Source organism: Oncorhynchus keta, chromosome 18 (assembly GCF_023373465.1).
Source record: "Oncorhynchus keta strain PuntledgeMale-10-30-2019 chromosome 18, Oket_V2, whole genome shotgun sequence".
NCBI classification, from domain to species: Eukaryota; Metazoa; Chordata; class Actinopteri; order Salmoniformes; family Salmonidae; genus Oncorhynchus; species Oncorhynchus keta.
Window position 1 is genome coordinate 3,039,684 of NC_068438.1, and position 25,264 is coordinate 3,064,947.

Below are 25,264 nucleotides of genomic sequence, written 5' to 3' on the forward strand. Positions count from 1 at the left end.
AGCTGTTAGTGTCTTAATGAACGTTCCACGGGTGCATGTTCATGAATTGTTTATGGTTCATTGAACAAGGATGGGAAACAGTGTTTAAACCCTTTTCAATGAAGATCTGCAAAGTTATTTGGATTTTTACAAATTATCTTTGAAAGACAGGGTCCTGAAAAGGGGACTTTTCTTTTTTTGCTGAGTTTATGAATCGGTTGTTAGCAAGTTTTTGATTTCATTAACCTTACTTCTAAGGATACGTATATTAATATATGTGCTATTTTCAGCCCTTTCCTGGGAAGGGGATGTTGTTGTGAAGGTAACTAAAATAAATTATCAGCAGAGTGTAGGTGTTGTTGCCTACCTTCACAACCTAGAGGTGGCCCGTCAGGAAGTCCAGGACCCAGTTGCACAGGGCGGGGTTCAGAGACCCAGGCCCCGAGCTTCATGATGATCTTGGAGGGTACTATGGAGTTGAAGGCTGACCTGTAGTCAATGAACAGCATTCTTACATCGGTATTCGTCTTACCCAGGTGGGATAGGGCAGTGCGATGGCGATTGCGTCATCCGTGGATCTATTGGGGTGTTATGTAAATTGCACTGGGTCTAGGGTGTCTAGTAAGGTGGAGCTGATACGATCCTTCACTAGCCTCTCAAAGCACTTCATGATGACAGAAGTGAATGCTATGGGGGGATAGTCATTTAGTTCAGTTACCTTAGCTTTCTTGGGTACAGGAACAATGGTGTACATCTTGATGCAAGTGGGAACAACAGACTGGGATAGGGAGAGATTTGAATATGTTTGTGCAGGCTCTGAGGACGCAGCTAGAGATGCTGTCTGGTCCAGCAGCCCTGTGAGGGTTAAGACACAAATGTCTTATTCCCGTCGGCCACGGAGAACGAGAGCTCACAGTCCACAGGAGCTATGGTGGCCTGCACTGTTTCTCTCAAAGCGGGCGTAGGTGTTTAGCTTGTCCTGGAGCAAGACGTTGGTGTCAGCGATGTGGCTGGCTTTCTTTATAATCCGCGATTGTCTGGAGTCCCTGCCACATATGTCTCGTGTCTAAGCCATTGATTTGCGACTCCACTTTGTCTCTGGATCTGACGTTTTGCCTGTTTGGTGGCTGGACTGTTTTGTGGTATGACTGGACTGTTTAAACTCAACCATATTCCCAGTCACCTTGCCGTGGTTAAATGCGGTGGTTAATGCTTTGAGTTTTGCGTGAATGCTGCCATCTATCCACAGTTTTTGGTTTGGATAGGTTTTAATCGTCAGTGGGAACAACATCCCCTATACACGTTGTAAACAAGTTGTAAATGTAACAAGTACTGATATTGCATCATGTAATTCTGTAGCATTCACAACTTTCCAAGAAAACAAAATCAGACATTTATGTTCTGTTTACAATGCTATCGGAAAGTATTCAGACCTCTTGACTTTTTACACATTTTGTTACGTTACAACCTTATTCTAAAATTGATTTAAAAAAAAAATGCCTTCACATTTATTAAAAATAAAAAGCTGGTATCACATTTTCATAATTATTCAGACTATTTACTCAGTACTTTATTGAAGCACCAATTAGTCTCAGGTCTTCTTGGGTATGACACTACAATCTTGGCACATCTGTATTTGGGGGGTTTCTCCCATTCTTCTCTACAGATCCTCTCAAGCTCTGTCATGTTGGAGGGGGAGCGTCGCTGCACGTCTATTTTATTTGTATTTTTTAACTGTTTTTCTACCCAATTTCGTTGTATCCAATTGGTAGGTACAGTCTTGTCTCATCGCTGCAACTCCCGTATGTACTCGGGAGATGCGAATGTTGAGAGCTATGCGTTCTCCAAAACACGACCCAACCAAGCCGCACTGCTTCTTGACACAATGCTCGCTTAACCTGGAAGCCAAAGTGTCGGAGGAAACACTGTGCACCTGGCAAACGTGTCGGCGTGCGTTGCGCCTGGTCCACCATGAGTCACTCGAGCCTGATGGGACAAGGCCATCCCTGCTGGCCGAACACTCCCCTAACCCGGATGTCGCTGGGCCAATTGTATGCTTCCCAGCATACACTGCGATGCAGTGCCTTAGACCACTGGGCCACTCAGGTGACAATAGCAGTGCAGGGCCTCCCATCTCCAGAGAGGTTCGAGCAGGTTCAAGTCTGGGCTCTGCCTGGGCCACTCAAGGACATTCAGAAACTTGTCCCGAAGCCACTCTTGCGTTGCTTTGGCTGTACGCTTAGGGTCGTTGCCCTGTTGGAAGGTGAACCTTTGCCCCAGTCTGAGGTTCTGAGCGCTCTGGAGCAAGCAAAGATCACACTGTATTTTGCTCCATTCATCTTTCCCTCAATCCTGACTAGTCTCCCAGTCCCTGCCACCACCGTGCTTCACCATAGGTATGGTGCCAGGTTTCCTTCAGACGTGACGCTTGTTTCTCTTGTTTCGGAGAGTCCTTCAGGTGCATTTTTGCACACGCCAAGCAGGCTTTCACGTGTCTTTTACTGAGGAGTGGCTTCCATCTGGCCACTCTACCATAAAAGCCTGATTTTGGTGGAGTCCTGCAGAGATGGTTGACCTTCTGGAAGGTTCTCCCATTTCCACAGAGGAACTCTGGAGCTCTGTCAGTGACCATGGGATTCTTGGTCACCTCCCTGACCAAGGCCCTTCTCCCCCAATTGCTCAGTTTGGCCAGGCGGCCAGCTCTAGGAAGAATCTGGGTGGTTCCTAACTTCTTCCATTTAAAACTGATGGAGGCCACTGTGATGTTGGCGACCTTCAATGCTGCATAAATGTTTTGGTGCCCTTCCCCAGATCTGTGCCTAGACATAATCCTTTCTCAGAGCTCTACGGACCTCATGGCTTGTTATTTGATCTGACGTGCGCTTTCAACACTGGGACCTTATATAGACAGGTGTATGCCTTACCAAATCATGTCCAATCAATAGAATTTACCAAAGGTGGACTCATGAAGTTGTAGAAACATCTCATGGATGATCAATGGGAACAGGATGCACCGGAGCTCAATTTCAAGTCTCCTATCAAAGTGTCTGAATACTGACCTAAATAAGGTCTAAACCTGTTTAAGCTTCGTTATTATGGGGTACTTGTGTGTAGATTAAGGGAAAAAAATATATTTAATGCATTTTAGGATAAGCGTGTAACGTAACAACGTTTTGTAAAAGAGAAGGGGTCTGAATACTTTCCGAATAATATTGTGTATTTTAGAGCCGCGTTTCCCGAACTCAGTCCTCAGGGTCCAAAGGGGTTCACGTTTTGGGTTTTTGCCCTAGCACTACACAGCTGATTCAAATCAAAGCTTGATGGTTAGTTGATTATTTGAATCAGCTGTGTAGTGCTAGGGCAAAAACCAAAACGTCCACCCCTTGGTGTCCCGAGGACAGAGTTTGGGAAACTGTTTTAGATGCTATTTGTACAGAAAATGTGTATAAAACCTGTGTAAATTGTAGGACAATATGTTAGGTTGACTATAATGCCATAATACAGTTTGATACATCACATGCCTTAATTTTCCTGAGTTATTAAAAAGCAGGAAATGCATCACCTATGCCTCTACTGCCATTAATTCCAATTAGACTGGTTTTGGATTTCTCCCTGACCATTTTGGCTGCCAATATGTAACTTTGAGGGTTTATGGCATAGCCCCTCTAGTAATTTCATAGGATCGCAGTGCTACTGCAATATTACTATTGTCTTTCTGGGCCAAACTAAATCCTTGTCTGCTTGTTGTTTCTTTTGTTACCTAATACTTGTATGTTTAGGGTTGGAGGCACACAATGCATCATGGTTTAGAGATCAGTTTACAAAGGCACACCTCATTCGTATCGTGGCAAGGAAACAAATCATGAAGCGGCTTACATTTCAACATTTACATGTTGAAAACGAACATTATTTTGTCATCCAGAGTCACATTTATTTTCCAAGCTATAGCACACAATTTTACAGACAGCAGGTTTTTAAAGGACCAACTTGTTTGTTCTGCTTCGTGTTTTCATTTTTGTCATGCCCACCCCAGAAAATCACAATACTGGTATTGTCAAAGCCCTACAGTTTACAGTGCTGGTGTGTATTTGCTGAGGGAGGGGCTATAATGTAACTTACATACTATAATTTGGACTTAAATACACATTGCTGTAATGGTAGTCCTATTTTTGCATTGATTAAGCTGCTGTTTGGCAAAGTTAAACCCTCGCCTTGTTCACTGTATTGTTACTGTTGTTCACGAAAGAGGACATTAATAATTTCTCTGTGTTCATACACCTCAGTGGTCTAAAGTTGAGTAGTCCATAGTGTGAATGCAAAAAAATAATGGAAGTGATTGGCAGTGCACTTATTACCTCTAATTAGGTAATAAGTCAGTGCAATCACATTTTATTGATACAAGTAGAGGTGAAGTAAGCCAAAACTGCCTCCTTCAGAGTGCACGCACAGCCTCACGCGCCTGGGGAATTTACTAAATGTTCCAGCCGGGCCCAGTAGTGACCTTTGTTTTCTTCTCCTGGCCCCTCCACCTCTCCGTGAGTAGCTTCTCCTGTGCTGTCATGCTTTCCCCGCCTTCCACGCACTTATCTTATCAGTGACTGAGGTTTGGCCTGAGCTTTGCTCACAGCTCAGCAGATAGGTCAATGTGAATGTTGGTACAAAGAATCTGGACTTAGTCAATGAATTTCATTCATCGTTGTTTTTCCATGTCTTCTGAGAACCTCTGACCGCCCCCTGGCACCAAGTGACGTAAACAGATTCTTCTCCATTCAAGGATTTTGTGGTTAGATCAGTTGATAGCTGTTTAATTCTCTATGGTTAAGTTTGAATGGAATGCCCCGGCTTGAGGACAAAAGCATATTTCCCATTTCTATCGGCGACTCACACTGCTCCTAGTTGTGAATGATTAGCATTCCTGAACTATATTACATTTTTGGGAAGATTTTTATAAACTATACAAAACATACAAACGACAACATCATACAAACATTAACGACATCACACCTGCCCAGACCAGGGTGTCTGTGGGTCCTTAAAGTCTTAAGGCTTTTCATTTAGATAAATTATTTTAAGTCTTAAATACATTTTTAAAAGGTCTTAAAAAATAAAGTAGACTGGGATATTGACTACTTTTTATTACGTTCCATTTGCGTTGAACAGAGGTGATGTAAAGAATGGGTGATAGGATTGTGATTTGTGATTTACTTCAATGGAAGGAACTCATTTTAGCTTGAGTCACACGCAGGGCGGAACCACACTAACACGGAACCCAAACCGGCTGCGCGCGCGCCAACGTGCATAAATGTATTTTGTCCCCCCACACCAAACGTGATCACGACACGCAGATTAAAATATCAAAACAAACTCTGAACCAAATATATTAATTTGGGAACTGGTCGAAAAGCATTAAACATTTATGGCAATTTTTAGCTAGTTTGCTTGCATTTGCTAGATAATTTGTCCTATTTAGCTAGCTTTCTGTTGCTAGCTAATTTGTCCTGGGATTATAAACATTCAGTTGTTATTTTACCTGAAATGCACAAGGCCCTCTACTGCGCCAATTAATCTACACACAAAATGGTAAACCAAATCGTTTCTAGTCATCTCTCTTCCTTCCAGGCTTTTTCTTCTCTGGACTTTATATTGCAATTGGCAACTTTCATAAATTAGGTGCATTACCTCGTTCGTCTTTCAGTCACCCACATGGGTATAACCAATGAGGAGATGGCACGTGGGTACCTGCTTCTATAAACCAATGAGGAGATGGGAGAGGTGACGGGACTTGCAGCGCAATCTGCGTTACAAATAGAAATTACTTCTATTTTAGCACTTGGCAACGAAGACACAGTGAGTCACTCATGACTGTTGGCATATTTTCTTTCAACACGGCATGTGCATTAATCTGTTAGCTAGCAGAGATTGGCTGTGGTGAAGTGGTAACGGAAGTCGACATGAAACTACGGTAGACGACTAACGTTACAGGCTGACTACACCACTCGCATTGCTCTCAACCCCTGGAACAGTCGTTTTGACACAGAAACAGCTCAGCAAGATCAGCTCATCTTGGGTCAAACTGCGGTTCTTCATGGTTGTCTCCAGGACTTTCAGCCCCTTTTTGACCAAGTACCAGATTGACGAGCCAGTGATGCCACTCTACTACAAAGAGTTGATAATGGTAATGATTTATATTATAGCAGTGCACAATTTTTGATATTGCTGTTTTGATTAAATCTCTTGTCACTGATTTTACTGTTGATGATATGAAGCTTATGATAGAGGTGATGATAAAGATAAGAGAGTTTTGGAAATATACATGTATTTAATGATGAATGTGGTTGAAATGGTATTTGCATTACATTTTGAGTTTTCCTGTTGGCATAGTCTGCTTAGGCGTTCTGTCAAGAGGGAGCTCCTCCAGGACAGATGATCAGACTGGGTGTCGCTGACCAAAATAATTGGGCCCACCCGAAGGAAGTTGACATAGGCTTGGGTGCCGAGTCAGTCCTCAAGGTAATGTGAGAATTTAAAGTATTACTTTCTATCAAATTATGGTGAGGATAGTTTTCTATTGTATTAAGTCATTCAGCGCAAATTACGGCCCACTGTCCTTGGAGAAAAAACAGTGTAAGGAGAACTCACTGTCCTAGAGTTTAGGAGGGACTGCATGAAGGCTATGTCAAACATCCAAAAGAAAGTACAGGACAAGAGCCCCCTGAAATACTCCACCATAAGACGGATGGTGTGTTTGGAAATATACTGTGACCCAGACTGGTGTCAGGTAAGGATGAGCAGTCTTGTGCATAAGTTTCTGCTCGACAAGCAGTTGTCAGGAGATGTCTTTGCTGGTAGTAACAGTTTAATAGAATAGTTCTGGAAGAGGTTTTGTTCTGGATTTATTACCAAATGTATACACAACTATAACTTATGTCTGATGTAATATGATTCATCTAAATAATAGTTTTCACTTATTTCTTTTCAACTGTTTTATTACAGGTGATGTGGGAACTTCCTATCCCTTGAGGACAAAAGTAAGCACTTCCTCTCTTTCCGGCCCACAGAGACGAGGCTGGATGTGTTCCTGCATGGTTTCCTCAGCCAATCATACCCTGAACTTTGGGGTTTCTGTAAGAAGCTTCTTCTGTCCCATGGGCAGGCAGCTGTCGGGAGAGGCTTCTCCATCAACAAAGAGTTGGAAATCTGTAACATGCAGGAGGGTATAGGGCTGTGGCGGTCACAAAATTGTCAGCCGGTGATTTGTCAAGCAAATAACTGCCGGTTTCACTGTACTTGACCGTTAACATAAACACATTTAGAATCTCCTGGCTTCCCCACACAGCTTAGAAGACATTTTAAAAAGTATAATAAATCCATGTAATATAGCCTACACCTTCACAATTAATCCATTGTTTATTTTAGACAAGTCTAAAGAAGCATGATATGAAGAATATTGTGTTTTATTTCAGAAGAAAAGAATAGCATACTCTGAGTTGTCCTTATGTTGGGTCCTGATCTAGCTATGCCAAATGGCTGTTGGCTACACTAGTTAATTTAGCAGACATGATATGCTTATAATACTGTGGTATTATTTTATATTATTTTATAGTATGAAGAATACAATTGAACAAAGCTGAATAAAATATAAATATTTTCTCAATGATTTGAGGGAGTGCGGACATGCTATTCTGTGTGGAGCGGTTAACAAAGAAATAGGTACTCCTATTTGCTTAGTTTAGAGTTATTCTAGTAACTTTAGTTGTTCTACAAACGTTGACAACATGTTTTTGTTTTTAATGCATTGTAAGGCTGCATGCTGAGGCTCTAATAATGATTTTTTTAAAGTCACTTGAAAGGCATGTGCTCTGCTTTTGTTTTTTTGCGCAGTCTCTACACACCAATAGCCTCATTCACAATTTGACAGCACTGCCTTCATGGCGGCATGCCCTTTGTGGCCGTAATGCACCCTAAAAAAAATCTATGCCCTTTGCAGCCCAAAGTGCTGCGTCGTGCCCTTCTCTCTGAGTGTGCTGCTCAATCCGAAGCGTCTTTAATTCACATTGTCTCTGTCACGTGATCGGGTCTTTCTCACAGGCTACAAGTGAAGACAGACACATCGGAGATGCAACTGTGGGTTGTATAGTGAATATAGGACACTTTTCCCTGTGGATTATTTTCATGCCAGCCAGGTAGGCTATACTCCTGTTGTAAATATAAGCAATGTGCTTAATATTAGGAAAGTTGAGAAATAAATATAGTAGGCCTAGCCTATAGAAGCTCATTAGATCCTCTTTTTTTATTAGCGGCCATGTTTTCTACCACTACTGCATAGGCTATAGAAATGTTACGCAACATGAGCTCATGGTCTTTCATGAAGTGTTTGATTTGATTTTCCATTGATGTCAGAGTGACTCCAGGGACAATGGCGTGCTGAGTATCAGGCAGTTAGCAAGTTCGATAGGCTACTAATGACCAGCAGCAGCAACGGCGCTTGGAGAAGCCTAATAACCGTGACTAAACGGACATGTGGAATTTGACTGCCTTCGTGACTCATGACCGCAGGCTTGGCGGTAATACGGTCGCCACACCATCCCTAGGAGGGTACAATCATTACCCAGGGACTGGTGTGGGATTATGTCAGTCTGTGGTGGGGTTGTAAAGCTCTCATAAGCTGAAAGAACTGATCCCAGAAAAAACATTTCTCAAATGTTGTGCACAAATTTGTTTATATCCCTGTTGGTGAGCATTTTATCCTTTGTCAGAATGCCACAGATGTCTCAAGTTTTGAGAGAGCGTACAATTGGCATGCTAACTGCAGGAATGTCCACCAGAGCTGTTGCCAGATAATTTAATGTTCATTTCTCTACAATAAGCCGCCTCCAACTTCTTTTTAGAGAATTTGGCAGTATGTCCAACCGGACTCAATCGCAGACCATGTGTAACCACGCCAACCTCCACATCCAGCTTCTTCACCTGCAGGATTGTCTGACACCAGCCACCTGGACAGCTGATGAAACTGACTGTAATACAGTCTTTATGTGGGGGAAAACTAATTCTGATTGGCTGGGACTGGCTCCCCAATGGGTGAGCTTATGTGTTTCCAGGCTCACCCATGGCTGCACCCCTGCTCAGTCATGTGGAGGTCCTTGAATTGACTGATTTCCTTATATGAACTGTGACGCAGTAAAATCGCTAGTTGTTGCATGTTGCGTTTATTTTTGGTCAGTATATTTTGAGCCCTCTATGCAAAGATGTGAGACTCACAAGTATGATGATGTTTTCCGTTTTGCTCTACGACCCCCACAAGCATCACGATACTTGTATGAAGTTGGAACATCTGATCTGCCAACTTCTGTCAGTTTGCTCTAGGACGCCCACAAGCCTCACAAAACTAGTCTGAAGGTAGCCGGTTAGCAGTAAGAAAAATTATGGAAGTGAATATATGAAGATAGTTCAGTGCCTTAAATAAGGTGTTAAATGCATAATTCTTTATTTTTCTTCCTCTTATCAGATATAGGACAGGCACTTCAGACCAACTTAATTTACATTTGTGTGGGGGAGGGGGCTGTCTTTATCCATTTATAAAGCTGTTGTTCGATACATTTCTATGGACTAAGCAATAAGGCCAAATTCAATGTTTCATCAAATAATTGTAATTTATTTTATATACCTTAAGTGCCTAAAACTCCAAATCAAATGGCTAAATGATCCTTGCTATGACCGTCTTAAAACATGAACATATGTTAGGCTGGGCGGGGGGGTTCTACTTAGCTATGTGTCATTGAGTACAGCTACAGCACCCGTTGTCACAGGAAGGCCAAAAAGATCAAGGACATAAACCGCCCTAGCCACGGCCTGTTCACTCCGCTATCGTCCAGAAGGCGAGGTCAGTACAGGTGCATCCAAGCTGGGACTGAGAGAATGAAAAACAGCTATCTCAAGGCCGGCCATCAGACTGTTAAATAGCCATCACTAGCCGGCTTCCGTCGGTTACTCAACCCTGACCGTAGAGGCTGCTGCCCTATATACATAGACTTGGAATCACTGGCCACTTTAATAATGGAACACTAGTCACTTTAATAATGTTTAAATACTGCTTTCCTCATCTCATATGTATATACTGTATTCTATTCTACTGTAATTTAGTAAATGCCACTCCGACATTGCTCAATCTAATATTTATATATTAATTCCATTCTTTTACTTTTAGATTTGTGTCTATTGTTGTGAATTTTTCGGTAATATTGCACTGTTGGAGCTAGGAACACCCAGAATTTTGCTACAACCGCAATAACATCTGTATGTAACCAATACAATTTTTGATTTGATATGAGTCAAACATTTATTCTACTGTCAAATTTGACTACAAATTGTAAATAGGATAAAATTGGTCTCGTCCAAAACTGAATTTTGTGAGACTTATGGTCGTGACAGCATCACAACAAATGACGGTTGGGTTTGTTTCCATCCTGCCCACATTTGGCAGCACAGAAGTAATCATCAATTCAGAGTGTGTTGGAGCGAACCATTAAGGAGAGATGAGCATTAAATAGGTCTAGTTGCCAGGCCATATGACACCCAGGCTATACTCTATTTTTGAAAGAGTACAATAACCAAGACCATACGTACATTTATGACAGCTGGACGTACTATGGTCAGAAGGATACAGGAAGAAGGATGAAAGCAAGATAACTGATGACTAACCCGTAAAACATAAGCATGCAATGCATGCATTATTTTTAGAAAGTGAAAAGGGTTCTACCATCGTTATAACCTAACCAAAAGCAGATGTGGGCGTGAACGAGCAAGCTCTGAGATGAAAATAATGGAGAAAGGTCAAGGGAAGCTATTTTCATATAGAGGGAGGGGACTCTATACGTTATCCAAAGACTGAAATCCTATAAAGGCAGGACTCTGTAATAAGAAAGTGTTCTCTTTCCATGGAGGGGCTCGGCCCTGTTATGTTTGTGATTAGGGTCCTTCCATGGAAGTGCTCAGTTTTGCTACTTTGTATTAAAGTGTGTATTGAATTCACAAGTTCTTGTAAGAGTATTGTATTTCTGAGACAATTCTCCACGACAAGTGCAGCTGCACACCCCGATCAGAATGACTGTGGTAAATGTGGGTTGACTTTGGATATCCATATGGGACAATGTTAAAATTCCAATGGCTCCAAATTTCAATGACTTTAAAACATTGTAACTAATATAGTAAACATGTATATACAAATATTGAAAGTGTTTAATGACAACTAAATGGTGTGCAACATGAACATATTGTCTAATTTACATTGTGTAATTTGATGGTTCCTAACTAGCCCCGACTAGGCTATCCAAAGAGAGAGGCTATCCAAAGTCAAGCCAATTTTGTCACAGTCGCACACCAGCGGAGGTGTCCCACCTGCGAACACACACACACACGAAACCAACTCAGGTTTGAATTCAGTCATGGCCGTTTGCATTTCTTAATGACCAAATCTAAAACGAGGCCAAATCAGGAAGTACAGTCTCTCTTTAGACTGTGGAATAAGGTACAAAATGTGATAGCCTCACTTTTTGAAATACAGTACCAGTCAGAAGTTTGGACGCACCTACTCATTCCAGGGTTTTTCTATATTTTTACTATTTTCTACATTCTAGAATAATAGTGTTGACATAAACTATGAAATAACACATGGAATCATGTTGTAAACAAAATTGTTAAATCAAAATATATTTTAGATTCTTCGAAGTAGCCACCCTTTGTCTTGATGAGAGCTTTGCACACTTGACATTCTCTCAACCAGCTTCATGAGTTAGTCACCTGGAATGCATTTCAATTAACAGGTGTTCCTTGTTAAAAGTTAATTTGTGGACCATCCATATTATGTCAAGAACAGCTGAAATAAGCAAAGAGGAACGACAGTCCATCATTACTTTAAGACATGAAGATCAGACAATCGGGCCAGTGACATGCGCTGCCTCCGGAAGCAGTGGTCGAAGATGTGACAAGTTAACAAGTTTACATTGCAGTAAAAGGTCTAGCCGAGGGTATTTCCTCACTCTCTTGGCAGTCTCTCGTAGTAAGAATAGGTTCTTAAACAAGATAGCCTGGCATTATTTTAGCCAACTCCTCTGTTGTGGTGTTCACTGTCATGCCAAGCAATGTTGGCTGAAACACAAACCGATCTGGCAACCAGGCTAAAGGAAAGTGTGAAGGTCCTCCAATGACATGCTTGTAACATTCCTATTAATGTTCATCATGTGAAACTATTAGTGTGAAAAGTGATCGTCCCTGTACCAGGCATGTGCTTTTCTTGTTTGTGAAAAGCATCATTGATTTGCAGTGTTTAATGTCCCAGCATATAGTGGTGAAAGAATGATTTTTCAGTGTATGATTTTCTCAATAGACTTTGAAAGTACATAACATTTGTCTTCTTTTTCTTTCAGAGCACCTTCTACTCGAGAGACTAGTTTTATTGAGAAGATGAAGAAAACAGTTAGTGTTTTTCTATTTTCCGGTATATTGGGGGTGGGAAGGTCAATGGTCAGTCAAGCTACTAGACTGGCTTTACATAATGGTTCTTAGCTGGAGGACAGCTTGACGGATTGCAGTGGATCCTCCGGACTCCTCAGTCCAGACCTGGGTTCAAATGCTATTTGAAATCATTTGAAATATGTTCTGGGCTGGATTGAGCTTTTCTGGTACAATAGTCAATAGAATTGTCGAAAAGGTGAAAACCGTGGCCATCTGGCAATCCAGGCAGAAAAGAGCAAATGCTAAATGTATTTGAAAGATTTCAAATTGCATTTGAACCTAGGTCTGCGCAGTAACGTTACTAGCTGATCTTGAGAAATTGATATAGGCTTGAGTAAGCAAGTGTGATTTGGCTGCAAAGTCCCCAGATATCAGAAGATGAAATAAATAAAATAATGATGGCATTTTACGCCATCATTTCGTCTTGTCTCTGTTGCTCACTGTCTAATGATATATCATGGGACCCATGAATGGTGACATACACTGAGTATACAAATCATAAAGAAGACCTGTTCTTTCCATGACATAGAAAGCTATGATCCCTTATTGATGTCACTTATTAAATCCACTTCAATCATTGTAGAAGAAGGGGAGGAGACAGGTTAAAGAAGGATTTCTAAGCCATGAGACCATAGAGCCCAACACTGGAGGTGTGAAAATAGCCATAATACCAATAGGGGATTTTACAAACACTTAAAATAAAGGTTGTGCTTCATGCACAGGAAGGAAATCATCAGCATGTATTCATCACATCTTTGCTAATGCTGGCGCAGTATCCAGATCCACGATATATTTGATAACCATCTACATCTCTCTCGGACAAGGTGATTTTTCCAGTCAGCATGCACCCATATGATAAAAACTGTTTGATCCTGTTGATGAGGAATTGAAAAATATGAGAGAGATATAAATTAAGTCTGGCTGCACAACCGATTGGCAAACGTATTGCAAATTGAGAAATCATGTGACTAAACTGAATAAAAAAGAAACTACACTGAAACTAAGAAATTACATAAAGAATGATTAGTAAAAAGCTTTGGTGCACCTTGAATTACATTTTGGGGAAAAAGGCAAACTCCGCTCATTCATTCATTAAACCAGATGGATAATTCATCACAAAACCAACTGATAACTACTTTTAAAAAAATTCATTGGCAAGATTAGCAAACTTAGGCATGACATACCAGCAACAAACGCTGACACTACATATCCAAGTACAGTGCCGTGCGAAAGTATTCGGCCCCCTTGAACTTTGCGACCTTTTGCCACATTTCAGGCTTCAAACATAAAGATATAAAACTGTATTTTTTTGTGAAGAATCAACAACAAGTGGGACACAATCATGAAGTGGAACGACATTTATTGGATATTTCAAACTTTTTTAACAAATCAAAAACTGAAAAATTGGTGGATGGAGCGAGACATGATGTCCCAGATGTGCTCAATTGGATTCAGGTCTGGGGAACGGGCAGGCCAGTCCATAGCATCAATGCCGTCCTCTTGCAAGAACTGCTGACACACTCCAGCCACATGAGGTCTAGCATTGTCTTGCATTAGGAGGAACCCAGGGCCAACCGCACCAGCATATGGTCTCACAAGGGGTCTGAAGATCTCATCTCGGTACCTAATGGCAGTCAGGCTACCTCTGGCGAGCACATGGAGGGCTGTGCGCCCCACCCAAAGAAATGCCACCCCACACCATGACTGACCCACCGCCATACTGGAGGATGTCATGCTGGAGGATGTTGCAGGCAGCAGAACGTTCTCCACGGCGTCTCCAGACTCTGTCACGTCTGTCACGTGTGCTCAGTGTGAACCTGCTTTCATCTGTGAAGAGCACAGGGCGCCAGTGGCGAATTTGCCAATCTTGGTGTTCTCTGGCAAATGCCAAACATCCTGCACGGTGTTGGGCTGTAAGCTCAACCCCCACCTGTGGACGTCAGGCCCTCATACCACCCCCATGGAGTCTGTTTCTGACCGTTTGAGCAGACATATGCACATTTGTGGCCTGCTGGAGGTCATTCTGCAGGGCTCTGGCAGTGCTCCTCCTGCTCCTCCTTGCACAAAGGCGGAGGTAGCGGTCCTGCTGCTGGGTTGTTGCCCTCCTAAGGCCTCCTCCACGTCTCCTGATGTACTGGCCTGTCTCCTGGTAGCGCCTCCATGCTCTGGACACTACGCTGACAGACACAGCAAACCTTCTTGCCACAGCTCGCATTGATGTGCCATACTGGATGAGCTGCACTACCTGAGCCACTTGTGTGGGTTGTTGACTCCGTCTCATGCTACCACTAGAGTAAAAGCACCGCCAGCATTCAAAAGTGACCAAAACATCAGCCAGGAAGCATAGGAACTGAGAAGTGGTCTGCAGAACCACTCCTTTATTGGGGGTGTCTTGCTAATTGCCTATAATTTCCACCTGTTGTCTATTCCATTTGCACAACAGCATGTGACATTTATTGTCAATCAGTGTTGCTTCTTAAGTGGACAGTTTGATTTCACAGAAGTGTGATTGACTTGGAGTTACATTGTGTTGTTTAAGTGTTCACTTAATTTTTTTGAGCAGTGTAGTTCACAAGCCTTCTCACATTGTCTGCCACCTGTTAAACAACCTACTATAATCCCAAGGTCTCTCCCCTCCCTGGGTGGGGACAGAATGTCCTGTAGGGTCAGCCGGTTTTGCACGCCCAATTTTTCAGTTTTTGATTTGTTAAAAAAGTTTGAAATATCCAATAAATGTCGATCCGCTTCATGATTGTGTCCTACTTGTTGTTGATTCTTCACAAAAAATACCGTTTTATATCTTTATGTTTGAAGCCTGAAATGTGGCAAAAGGTTGCAAAGTTCAAGGGGGCCGAATACTTTCGCAAGGCACTGTATATATATTTTTCTCATTATTTTCTAATCTTTACAGGAAAATGCCACGGGCACTATCTGATTGATGTGTGGAGACATTTCACTGCAGCTAATGTAGAAGGAAAAGCTGTGTACATTTGCAAATACTGTGTCAAATCATATGTGAAGAATGCAACAAAGATGCAGAATCATCTGGCCAAGTGCATAAAGTTCCCACAGCGCTCACAACAAGGAACCTCTGACAAAAGTCCCTCTACTTCTATTCAAGGTGAAAATGATGAATCAGATACCTTATCGATAGCAACAGCTCATGGTCCTCCTGGAATCACAAGTTTTTTTGACTCAATGGAGGAACGAGAGAGAAATGTTGATGAATGTCTTGCTCGAGCTGTGTATGCAACTTGTTCACCTCTGATGCTCACAGGCAATGTGTATTGGAAGAGATTTCTGAATGTTCTTCACCCAGAAATACACCCCTCCAACCAGACATGCTTTATCTACTCATTCACTGGATGCAGAGTTCAACAGAGTTCAAGTGAAGGACAAGCAAATCATTGAGAAAACAGACTGCATGGCAATCATCTCTGATGGATGGTCAAAAGTAGGTGGGCAAGGAATAATTAACTACATCATCTCCACCCTTCAAAAAAGAGCTCAGACACAAGGGACAGCAGACACACTGGTCTCAACATTGCAGATAAGCTGAAGACAGTCATCAATGACCTTGGACCACAGAAGGTATTTGCACTGGTGATAGACAATTCTGGGAACATGAAGGCTGCTTGGTCTAAAGTAGAGGAGTACTACCCTCACATCACACCCATTGGCAGTGCTGCTCATGCATTGAATCTGCTCCTCAAGGACATCATGGCACTGAAAATAATGGATACACTACAAGAGAGCCGTGGAAATGGTTAGATAAGTGAAGGGTAATCAAGTTATTGCAGCGATATACCTCACCAAGCAAAATGAGAAGAATAAGAGCACCACATTGAAGCTGCCCAGCAACACCCATGGGGGTGGTGTTGTCATCATGTTTGACAGTCTCCTGGGGGGGGGGAAGGAGTCTTTCCAAGAAATGGCCTTATCACCATCTGCTGATACAGACATCCCCATCAAGAAGATCCTCCTGGATTATGTATTTTGGGGGAGCGGGCTGAAACTACTGAAATATATAGCAGTAGCCATTGCTTGGATTGAGGGAGACAATGCCATCCTGTCTGATGTTCAGACTCTGCTTGCAGATGTAAGAGAAGAAATCCGTAATGCCCTGCCCACTGTTGGCCCAAGCAGAGGAAACTGTGGTTCTGAAATATATCAAAAAGCATGAAGACTTCTGCATGAAGCCCATGCACGTCGTAGTGTACATGTTGGACCCCAAGTATGCTGGCAAGATCATACTTACTGTCTGGTGCAGAGATCAACAAGGCCGATAGTGTCATCACTACCGTGTCTCGACACCTCGGCCTGGATGAGGGCAAGGTTCTTGGCAGTCTGGCGAAGCACACTTCCAAGCAAGGGCTTTGTGATGGAGATGCAAAATGGCAGTCGTGGCAATATATCTCATCAGCCACCTGGTAGAAGGGACTTTGTGGATCTGAGGCTCTTTCCACTGTTGCCTCCATCATCCTCCAAATCCCAACATCAGCCGCCTCAGAGCGCAACTGGTCACTGTTTGGAAACACACACACACCAAAGCACGCAACAGGCTGACCAATACAAGGGTTGAAAAATTGGTGGCCATCCAGGCAAATTTCTGGCTTTTTGAGCCTGACAACGAGCCATCCTCAACAAGGTTGGAAAGTGACAGTGAAGATGAGACCTGAGTCTGATGTTCAAGAGGTGGACATTGAGGAGGTCCTGGGAGAAGACATGGAAGACTGAGAGGAAGACAACCAAGCTTTAATTTCTCCATTTTACAGACGTATGTTGAAAATGTTTTTGGGAGATGCGATGGATCATTGGGGATCATTCAATATTCCCTTTCTTTTGTTGTTCAGTGAAATCATCCCTTATGAAGAGTCAACTCATTTAATTAAAGTTCAATTCGTAACTAAATCATTTTTTTTCTATTGGAAGGATTTAATCATTTGCAATTATTAATAAACTAAAAGTTTATGTTTCTGTCTCCATATGATATGGTAAATATATCCAATGCAAAAACCATCTACATTTAAATGGTATTAATAATAATTTGCATATATTTCTGTTAATTCCCATATATTCCTGTTAAGGAGAAGTACATCTTTAATTCTGTGAATAACAGTTGTATCTTTTATCAATGTTTATTATGAGTATTTCTGTAAATTGATGTGGCTCTCTGCAAAATCACTGGATGTTTTGGAAGCAAAACATAACTGAACATAATGCGCCAATGTAAACTGAGATTTTTTGATATAAATATGCACTTTATCATGCACTTATACATGTATTGTGTAACATGATGTCCTATGAGTGTCATCTGATGAAGATCATCAAAGGTTAGTGATTTAATTTTATCTATATTTCTGCTTTTTGTGACTCCTCTCTTTGGCTGTAAAAATGGCTGTGTGTGTTTTTGTGACTTGGCTCTGACCTAACATAATCATATGTTGTGCTTTCACTGTAAAGCCTTTTTGAAATCGGACACGATGGGTAGATTAACAAGAAGTTTCTTTCATTTGGTGTTTTGCACTTGTTAATGTATGAAAGTAACATGTTTCGGGAAAATATTTTTGAATTTCGCGTGCTGCCTTTTAAGCAGAATGTTGTCGAGGGCTGCCGCTAGCTGAACCCCTAGCCGTAAGAAGTTTTAATTCCCATATATTCCTGATAATTTCCACAGAAAGTTTCCACCTCTGAATATTGCCCAAAATTTGCAACCCTAGTTTGAACTACTGGCGCACAGCTCAGATACCCATGCATACCCCATAAGACATGCCACAAGAGGTCTCTTCACAGTTCCCAAGTCCAGAACAGACTATGGGAGGTGCACAGAACTACATAGAGCCATGACTACATGGAACTCTAATCCACATCAAGTAACTGACGCAAGCAGTAAAAAAAAAAAACAATAAAAATACACCTTATGGAAGAGCGGTGACTGTGAAGCAACACAAACAGACATACACACACACACACACAATAACATATGCATTATACACACACGTACACATGGATTTTGTACTGTAGATACAGTTGAAGTCTGAAGTTTACATACACCGTAGCCAAATATATTTAAACTCAGTTTTTCACAATTCCTGACATTTAATCCTAGTACAAATCCCCGTCTTGGGTCAGTTACGATCACCACTTTATTTTAAGAATGTGAAATGTCAGAATTATTTATTTCAGCTTTTATTTCTTTCATCACATTCCCAGTAGATCAGAAGTTTACATACACTCAATTAGTATTTGGTAGCATTGCCTTTAAATTGTTTAACTTGGTTCAAACGTTTCGGGTAGCCTTCCACAACCTTCCCACAATAAGTTGGGTGAATGTTGGCCCATTCCTCCTGACAGAGCTGGTGTAACTGAGTCAGGTTAGTTGGCCTCCTTGCTCGCACATGCTTTTTTAGTTCTGCCCACAAATGTTCTATGGGATTGAGGTCAGGGCTTTGTGATAGCCACTCCAATACCTTGACTTTGTTGTCCTTAAACCATTTTGCCACAACTTTGGAAGTATGCTTGGGGTAATTGTCCATTTGGAAGACCCATTTGCAACCAAACTTTGACTTCCTGACTGATGTCTTGAGATGTTGCTTCAATATATCCACATAACTTTCCTGTCTCGGGATGCCATCTATTTTGTGAAGTGTACCAGTCCATCCTGCAGCAAAGCACCCCACAACATGATGCTGCCACCCCCGTGCTTCACGGTTGGGATGGTGTTCTTCGGCTCGCAAGACTCCCCCTTTTCCCCCAAACATAACAATGGTCATTATGGCCAAACAGTTATATTTTTGTTTCATCAGAGCAGAGGACATTTCTCCAAAAAGTATGATCTTTGTCCCCATGTGCAGTTGCAAACCATAGTCTGTTTTTTTATGGCGGTTTTGGAGCAGTGGCTTCTTCCTTGCTGAGTGGCCTTTCAGGTTATGTCGATATAGGACTCGTTTTACTGTGGATATAGATACTTTTGTACCTGTTTCCTCCAGCTTCTTCACAATGTCCTTTGCTGGTGTTCTGGGATTGATTTGCACTTTTCGCACCAAAGTACGTGCATCTCTAGGAGACAGAACGCATCTTCTTCCTGAGCGGTATGACGGCTGCGTGGTCCCATGTTGTTTTTACTTGTGTACTATTGTTTGTACAGACGTTTGGAAATTTCTCCCAAGGATGAACCAGACTTGGCAGACTCTTGCCTGATTTATTTTGATTTTCCCATGATGTCAAGCAAAGGGGCACTGAGTTTGAAGTTAGGCCTTGTAATACATCCACAGGTACACCTCCAATTGACTCAAAGGATGTCAATTAGCCTATCAGAAGTTTCTAAAGCCAGGACATAATTTTCTGGAATTTTCCAAGCTGCTTAACTGCACCGTCAACTTAGAGTATGCAAACTTCTGACCCACTGGAATTGTGATACAATGAATTATAAGTGAAGTAATCTGTCTGTAAACAATTGTTGGAAAAATGACTTGTGTCATGCACATAGATGTCCTAACCGACTTGCCAAAACTATAGTTTGTTAACAAGACATTTGTGGAGTGGTTGAAAAACAAGTTTTAATGACTCCAACCTAAGTGTATGTAAACTTCTGACTTCAACTGTATGTGTTAGTGGTGGAGTAGGGGCCTGTGGGCCCACAGTGTTGTGAAATCTGTGAATGTATTGTAATGTTTTTGAAATTGTATAAACTGCCTTATTTTGCAGCTAATGGGGATCCTTAATAAATACAACTACAAATAGTACATTTAGCTAACATAGTTAATCCAGAGATTCTTACCTTTGAATCGATTCGGCAGTCTCGTCCAGATCGTGGCATTTGTAGTTCTTTATGATAGCCACATTAGCAGCTAATTACTATTTCATTTTGGGGGGGTAAATACAGGTTAATATATTGAAAAGTCAGCTTGTCCTAGAGAGATTGAAATGGTTATCAAAACGTCACGCCAGAGTAACCTTCACTAAACCCTTATTTTATGTGTTTGTAATATCTCCAGTGAGAGAAATGAATGGTGGAATAACTATTGGAATAACAACTATTTCCCTGTTTGACCACTGTTTTTATGGGTATTATGACTCATACTGTGGTACTCTATTGAGACGTGGATTATGTATGTGTGCCATTCACAGGGTGAATGGGCAAGACAAAAGATTTTGGTGCCTTTGAACGGGCTATTGTAGTAAGTGCCAGGCGCACCGGTTTGTCAAGAACTGCAACGCTGCTGGGTTTTTCACGCTCAACAGTTTCCTGTATGTGTCAAGAATGGACCACCATCCAACTTGACAACTGTGGGAAGCATTAAAGTCAACATGGGCCAGAATCCCTGCTTTCGACACCTTGTAGAGTACATGCTACGACAGAATTGAGTCTGTTCTGAGGGCAAAAGGGGGGGTGCAACTCAATATTAGGAATCTATTCCTAGTGTATTTATTCTATCACAGAACACAATGCTCTAACTTGAATTATGTAATATTTTACATCGTTATTGGACAGAAAAAAGTTGAATGGCAGCAGGGTGGGTTGGGATTTGGTTATAAGTATGGCCTGGAGTTTTTTTTCCTGGCTCCAGGTCATGTGGTCAGTAAAAAAACTCCTGGCCCTCATTCCAACTGTTGCTGCTATTTCCCTCTCCAGGGTAGGAACATTGTGGTATTCTACGGCTCTCAGACGGGCACGGGCGAGGAGTTTGCCAACCGGCTGTCCAAAGACGCGCAGCGCTACGGTATGAAGGGTATGGCAGCCGACCCCGAGGAATACGACATGGTAACTAACGACATTTCTATATCAGGGATTATATAGTTCAAAGGAACGCTTTTAGGGCGTTGAAATTCGGTACCCAGTTTCCTGGCTCGTTTGAGAATTTTACAACTATTGTATTTTCACAAGACCTGATAATAACCGCTTTTGGGTGCAATTTTTTGCATTCTACCTGGCGTTAGCAAGCTAGCTTGTTTACAACGGGCAAAAAGTACCATGCGACTCGTGTTGCCGCATCACAATAACCTGGTACTCTGGTCCTGGACCCGCAACTCACACTGGTCCAGGATTCGCTTCAGTCATGGTTTGTTTGCTTTTTACACAGGCTTTATAGCACAGATCAGTATTAGTCTCTTGAGCCAAAAAATTGATTTTTTTTTTTGAAAAGCTACTAGTGCCCTGAATGGCATACGGCATGTGTAATAGCAAATCTCTATAATGTCCTGGCATCTTTTAATTCACAGTGTGAGCTGTCCCGTCTGGCTGAGATTGACAACTCCCTGGCCATCTTCTGCATGGCCACGTACGGAGAGGGAGACCCCACGGACAATGCCCAGGACTTCTATGACTGGCTGCAGGAGTGTGACGGGGAACTGAATGGAGTCAACTACACCGTGAGCATCTCTTTGTCTCTCTCGCTCTCTTTCTCCTCCCCGTCATTCATAATCAGGGACAGCGTTTGTCCTAGAAAAACGTAATGACAACATGCAAAAAATAGGCTTTATGTGTATGGTTGAATTCTGGCTTCGGCCATAGCTGACATGCGTGCCATCCTGGCTGGTTGGGCGTTGTTGGGGTCGATCCAACGGTCCTGCCCTCAATGGGGTGAAGTATTTAACTTCTGACTTTAGTGAATCTGGCCAGGCACTCTGAAAGGTCACTTGGGCTCCTTTCGCTCCCTGCCATTGTCTTTCTGTCCTAGACTAGAAAGACAGCATTAATTACACTGAGTGCAAGATGATAAACTTTCACAATGTACGAGCTGCGGGAGCTTGCATTCAGTGTGTGTGCGTGTCTCTGTGTGTCTTGTGTTTTAAATATTGTGTATATAGGATACTATCTTATATTGAATATGTTGAACTGATGTTGACATGATGTTGACTCTCCTTGCAGGTGTTTGCGTTGGGTAACAAGACATATGAACACTACAATGCCATGGGTGCGTATGTGGACAAGAGGCTGGAGGAGCTGGGAGCCAAGAGGGTCTTCGACCTGGGCATGGGAGATGACGACGGCAAGTGAGTGAGGCTGCGTCGGAGGGGTGCGTCCCAATATCTCCTTTATCCTGAAGAGTGCACTTGTTTACTACTTCCCACAAATCTAAAGGCATTGAATTAGTGGAGGCATGGGCTAATGGAAGCTTCCACCATATTTCTTATACCAGCAATTTCCTTTCAAATCAGTGAAGGGAAGTGAACGAGTGCACACTTTGTGAGGAAGGAGAAATAATTGGTACATAACCTTGGATCACTCCCGAATCAAAGTGTGACCGATGTTTTCAGACCCCTGATGTCGGGATCAAAATAAGAGGGTGTTTTCTGCTGCTTTTCATTGTTCAGCCTGGAGGAGGACTTTGTGACATGGAGGGAGCAGTTCTGGCCAGCCATGTGCGAGCACTTTGGAGTGGAGGCTTCAGGAGAGGACTCCAGGTACTTAGCCCAAGTTATTGTATTTTTTACATGAAAGATTTCCCTCCACAATTCACATACACAAAGAGTATGGAAGGAGTGATTTGCAGATTAACTGTAGGCCCTCTCGCTCTACATTAGCATTCGTCAGTACGCGCTCGAGGAGCACAATGACATCAACATGAACAAGGTCTACACAGGAGAGTTTGGGTGTCTGAAGAGCTTTGAGACCCAGAAACCGTGAGTTATTTTACCCCATCATCTTCATTTGTCATTACAATATCTGCTACAGAGTTTAATTCATGTTTTATAGATCTCACTCAAAACAAGTATTACCCCTAGTGGAGCTAAAGGGGATTTCTTTGTTGGAATGCTGAAGCGCAACACTGCTTCATCCATCTATGTTCGCCTCTATGATTTACCTTATGTTGTCTCTGCATGCTGATGTGCACAATTCACTGGTTTGAAATTCTATTGATCCTTTTCCCCCAGGCCTTTTGATGCAAAAAACCCCTTCCTGGCTCCAGTCATTGTTAACCGCAAGCTCAACAAAGCAGGCAACAGGCATCTCATGCACCTTGAAGTCGACATTACAGGCTCCAAGATTAGGTAAGAGAGAGAGAGAGAGAGAGAGAGAGAGAGAGACGTAACTTTGTCTCTGTGTAGTTACCAATCTAACTCTACCTCCCAGACAATATTTCCTTAAAAGGAATAGGCTACACTTCTTGGATGAAATTATGCCTTTTCACATAGTGGAAAGATTACTTGAAAAAAACACTTTGTCATTCTGTCTTTGTAGATATGAGTCGGGAGACCACGTTGCCGTATATCCCACCAATGACACAGCAATCGTGAACAAGCTGGGACAGATCCTTGGCGTGGACCTTGATACGGTTATTTCTCTCAATAACCTTGATGGTACGGCACTGACCTGACGCAACACCTTGACTCAGTCCTCCGAATATCTCGCAATGTCTTTTGAAGATCCTTAAACACACACGTTCTGTTTGGACATCTCTTGAAATGTTACTCTCAATGTATTGACTTTTTTTGAAGCAGAAGAACATTTTGTGTATTCACCAACTGTCTTATTACTCTTAAGTCTTAGGTTTGGCTTGCCTTACCCAGATTAAGTCTAGTCCTGAACTAAAAATAAAAAGCTTAATTGAGATGACTTTTTAGTTCAAGATTAGTCTTAATCTCTGTCTGGGAAACTGTCCCTTAATGTATAACCAATGTTAATGTGATGTTATCTGATGCCGTTTATCAGAGGAGTCCAATAAGAAGCACCCATTCCCTTGCCCCACCACCTACCGTACGGCTCTGACCCACTACCTGGACATCATCCATCCGCCTCGCACCAACGTCCTGTATGAGCTGGCCCAGTACGCCACTGACCCCAAGGACCAGGAGAACATGCGCAAGATGGCCTCATCTGCTCCCGAGGGCAAGGTGTGTGGCTCTGAGACTGTGTTAACTCTACTCCTATTTGAATCAAAGTAGTCAAGATTACCTCCACATACCGAAGATGGGTTATTGGTAGTGGGAAAGTATGCTTAAGCGTCAGAGTTGGGGTCAATTCAATGTCAATTCAGGAAGCAAACTTGAGAAAGCATTGAGAAAAATTGGAATAAGAATTTAAATGTACTTCCTGACTGAATTTAAATGAAATTGACCCCAACCTTGATAAGCCTATAACACCATGTGAAAGGTTTCCGCTAAACAAAGATCTAGGATCATTTTAACTCCAACCTTAACCAATTTTGGAGGATGGTAAATATATCCGACCCTCGTGTATCTCAGATTCCTGACTACAGATCAGTGGTTAAGGGCAACTTCTACCTACTCCATGTTATCCCAGCTGAGTGTTGTTGTTGTTGTGGTCTCCACTAGGCTCTGTACCAGAGTTTTGTGCTGGAAGACAACAGGAACATCCTGGCCATCCTGGAGGATCTGCCATCCTTGCGGCCTCCCATCGACCACTTGTGCGAGCTCATGCCCCGCCTGCAGGCCCGCTACTACTCCATTGCCTCCTCCTCCAAAGTGAGCCTATATACAGGGGTGTATCCATGCATTGTAGCAAAACGTTTTGCAACAGAAAAAAAACTAAACAGGCATTTATTTCGTATGATTTCTAGTCAATATACCCCAGTACATCACCCCTAATGACCCCACACCCTAGCTCCTCCTAGGTGAATACAGTTATTTTTCATGTTACATTTACAATAGTTATTTAGCGGATGCTGTCTTCCACTAGGAAGTATATTCAAATAATGTCAAATGACCAAGTTTTATTAAAGGCCCACTGCAGTCAAAAACAATTATCATCCTGTGTTTTATATATATATTTCCACACTGAGGTTGGAATAATACTTTGAAAGTGGGACAA

General features: G+C 42.2%; 1 protein-coding gene across 3 annotated transcripts in view; it reads left to right on the plus strand.

Annotated features, from left to right (window-relative positions):
- Positions 1–25,264, plus strand: part of LOC118397062 (NADPH--cytochrome P450 reductase-like) — a 39,474-nt gene that overhangs the window by 10,251 nt on the left and 3,959 nt on the right. Inside the window, exons 1-12 of one of the 3 annotated variants that reach the window (XM_035791478.2) lie at positions 3,385–6,489; positions 6,973–7,007; positions 12,402–12,450; positions 21,125–21,253; positions 21,712–21,861; positions 22,361–22,485; positions 22,807–22,896; positions 23,017–23,115; positions 23,368–23,484; positions 23,675–23,793; positions 24,146–24,327; positions 24,769–24,918. In XM_035791478.2, coding sequence (XP_035647371.1) covers positions 12,439–12,450; positions 21,125–21,253; positions 21,712–21,861; positions 22,361–22,485; positions 22,807–22,896; positions 23,017–23,115; positions 23,368–23,484; positions 23,675–23,793; positions 24,146–24,327; positions 24,769–24,918 — 1,173 coding nt within the window. In that variant the 5' untranslated portion in view covers positions 3,385–6,489; positions 6,973–7,007; positions 12,402–12,438. Of the gene's footprint in view, positions 1–3,384; positions 7,008–12,401; positions 12,451–21,124; positions 21,254–21,711; positions 21,862–22,360; positions 22,486–22,806; positions 22,897–23,016; positions 23,116–23,367; positions 23,485–23,674; positions 23,794–24,145; positions 24,328–24,768; positions 24,919–25,264 lie in introns of those variants that run through there. The other 2 variants (XM_035791476.2, XM_035791475.2) reach the window with 2 other exon arrangements.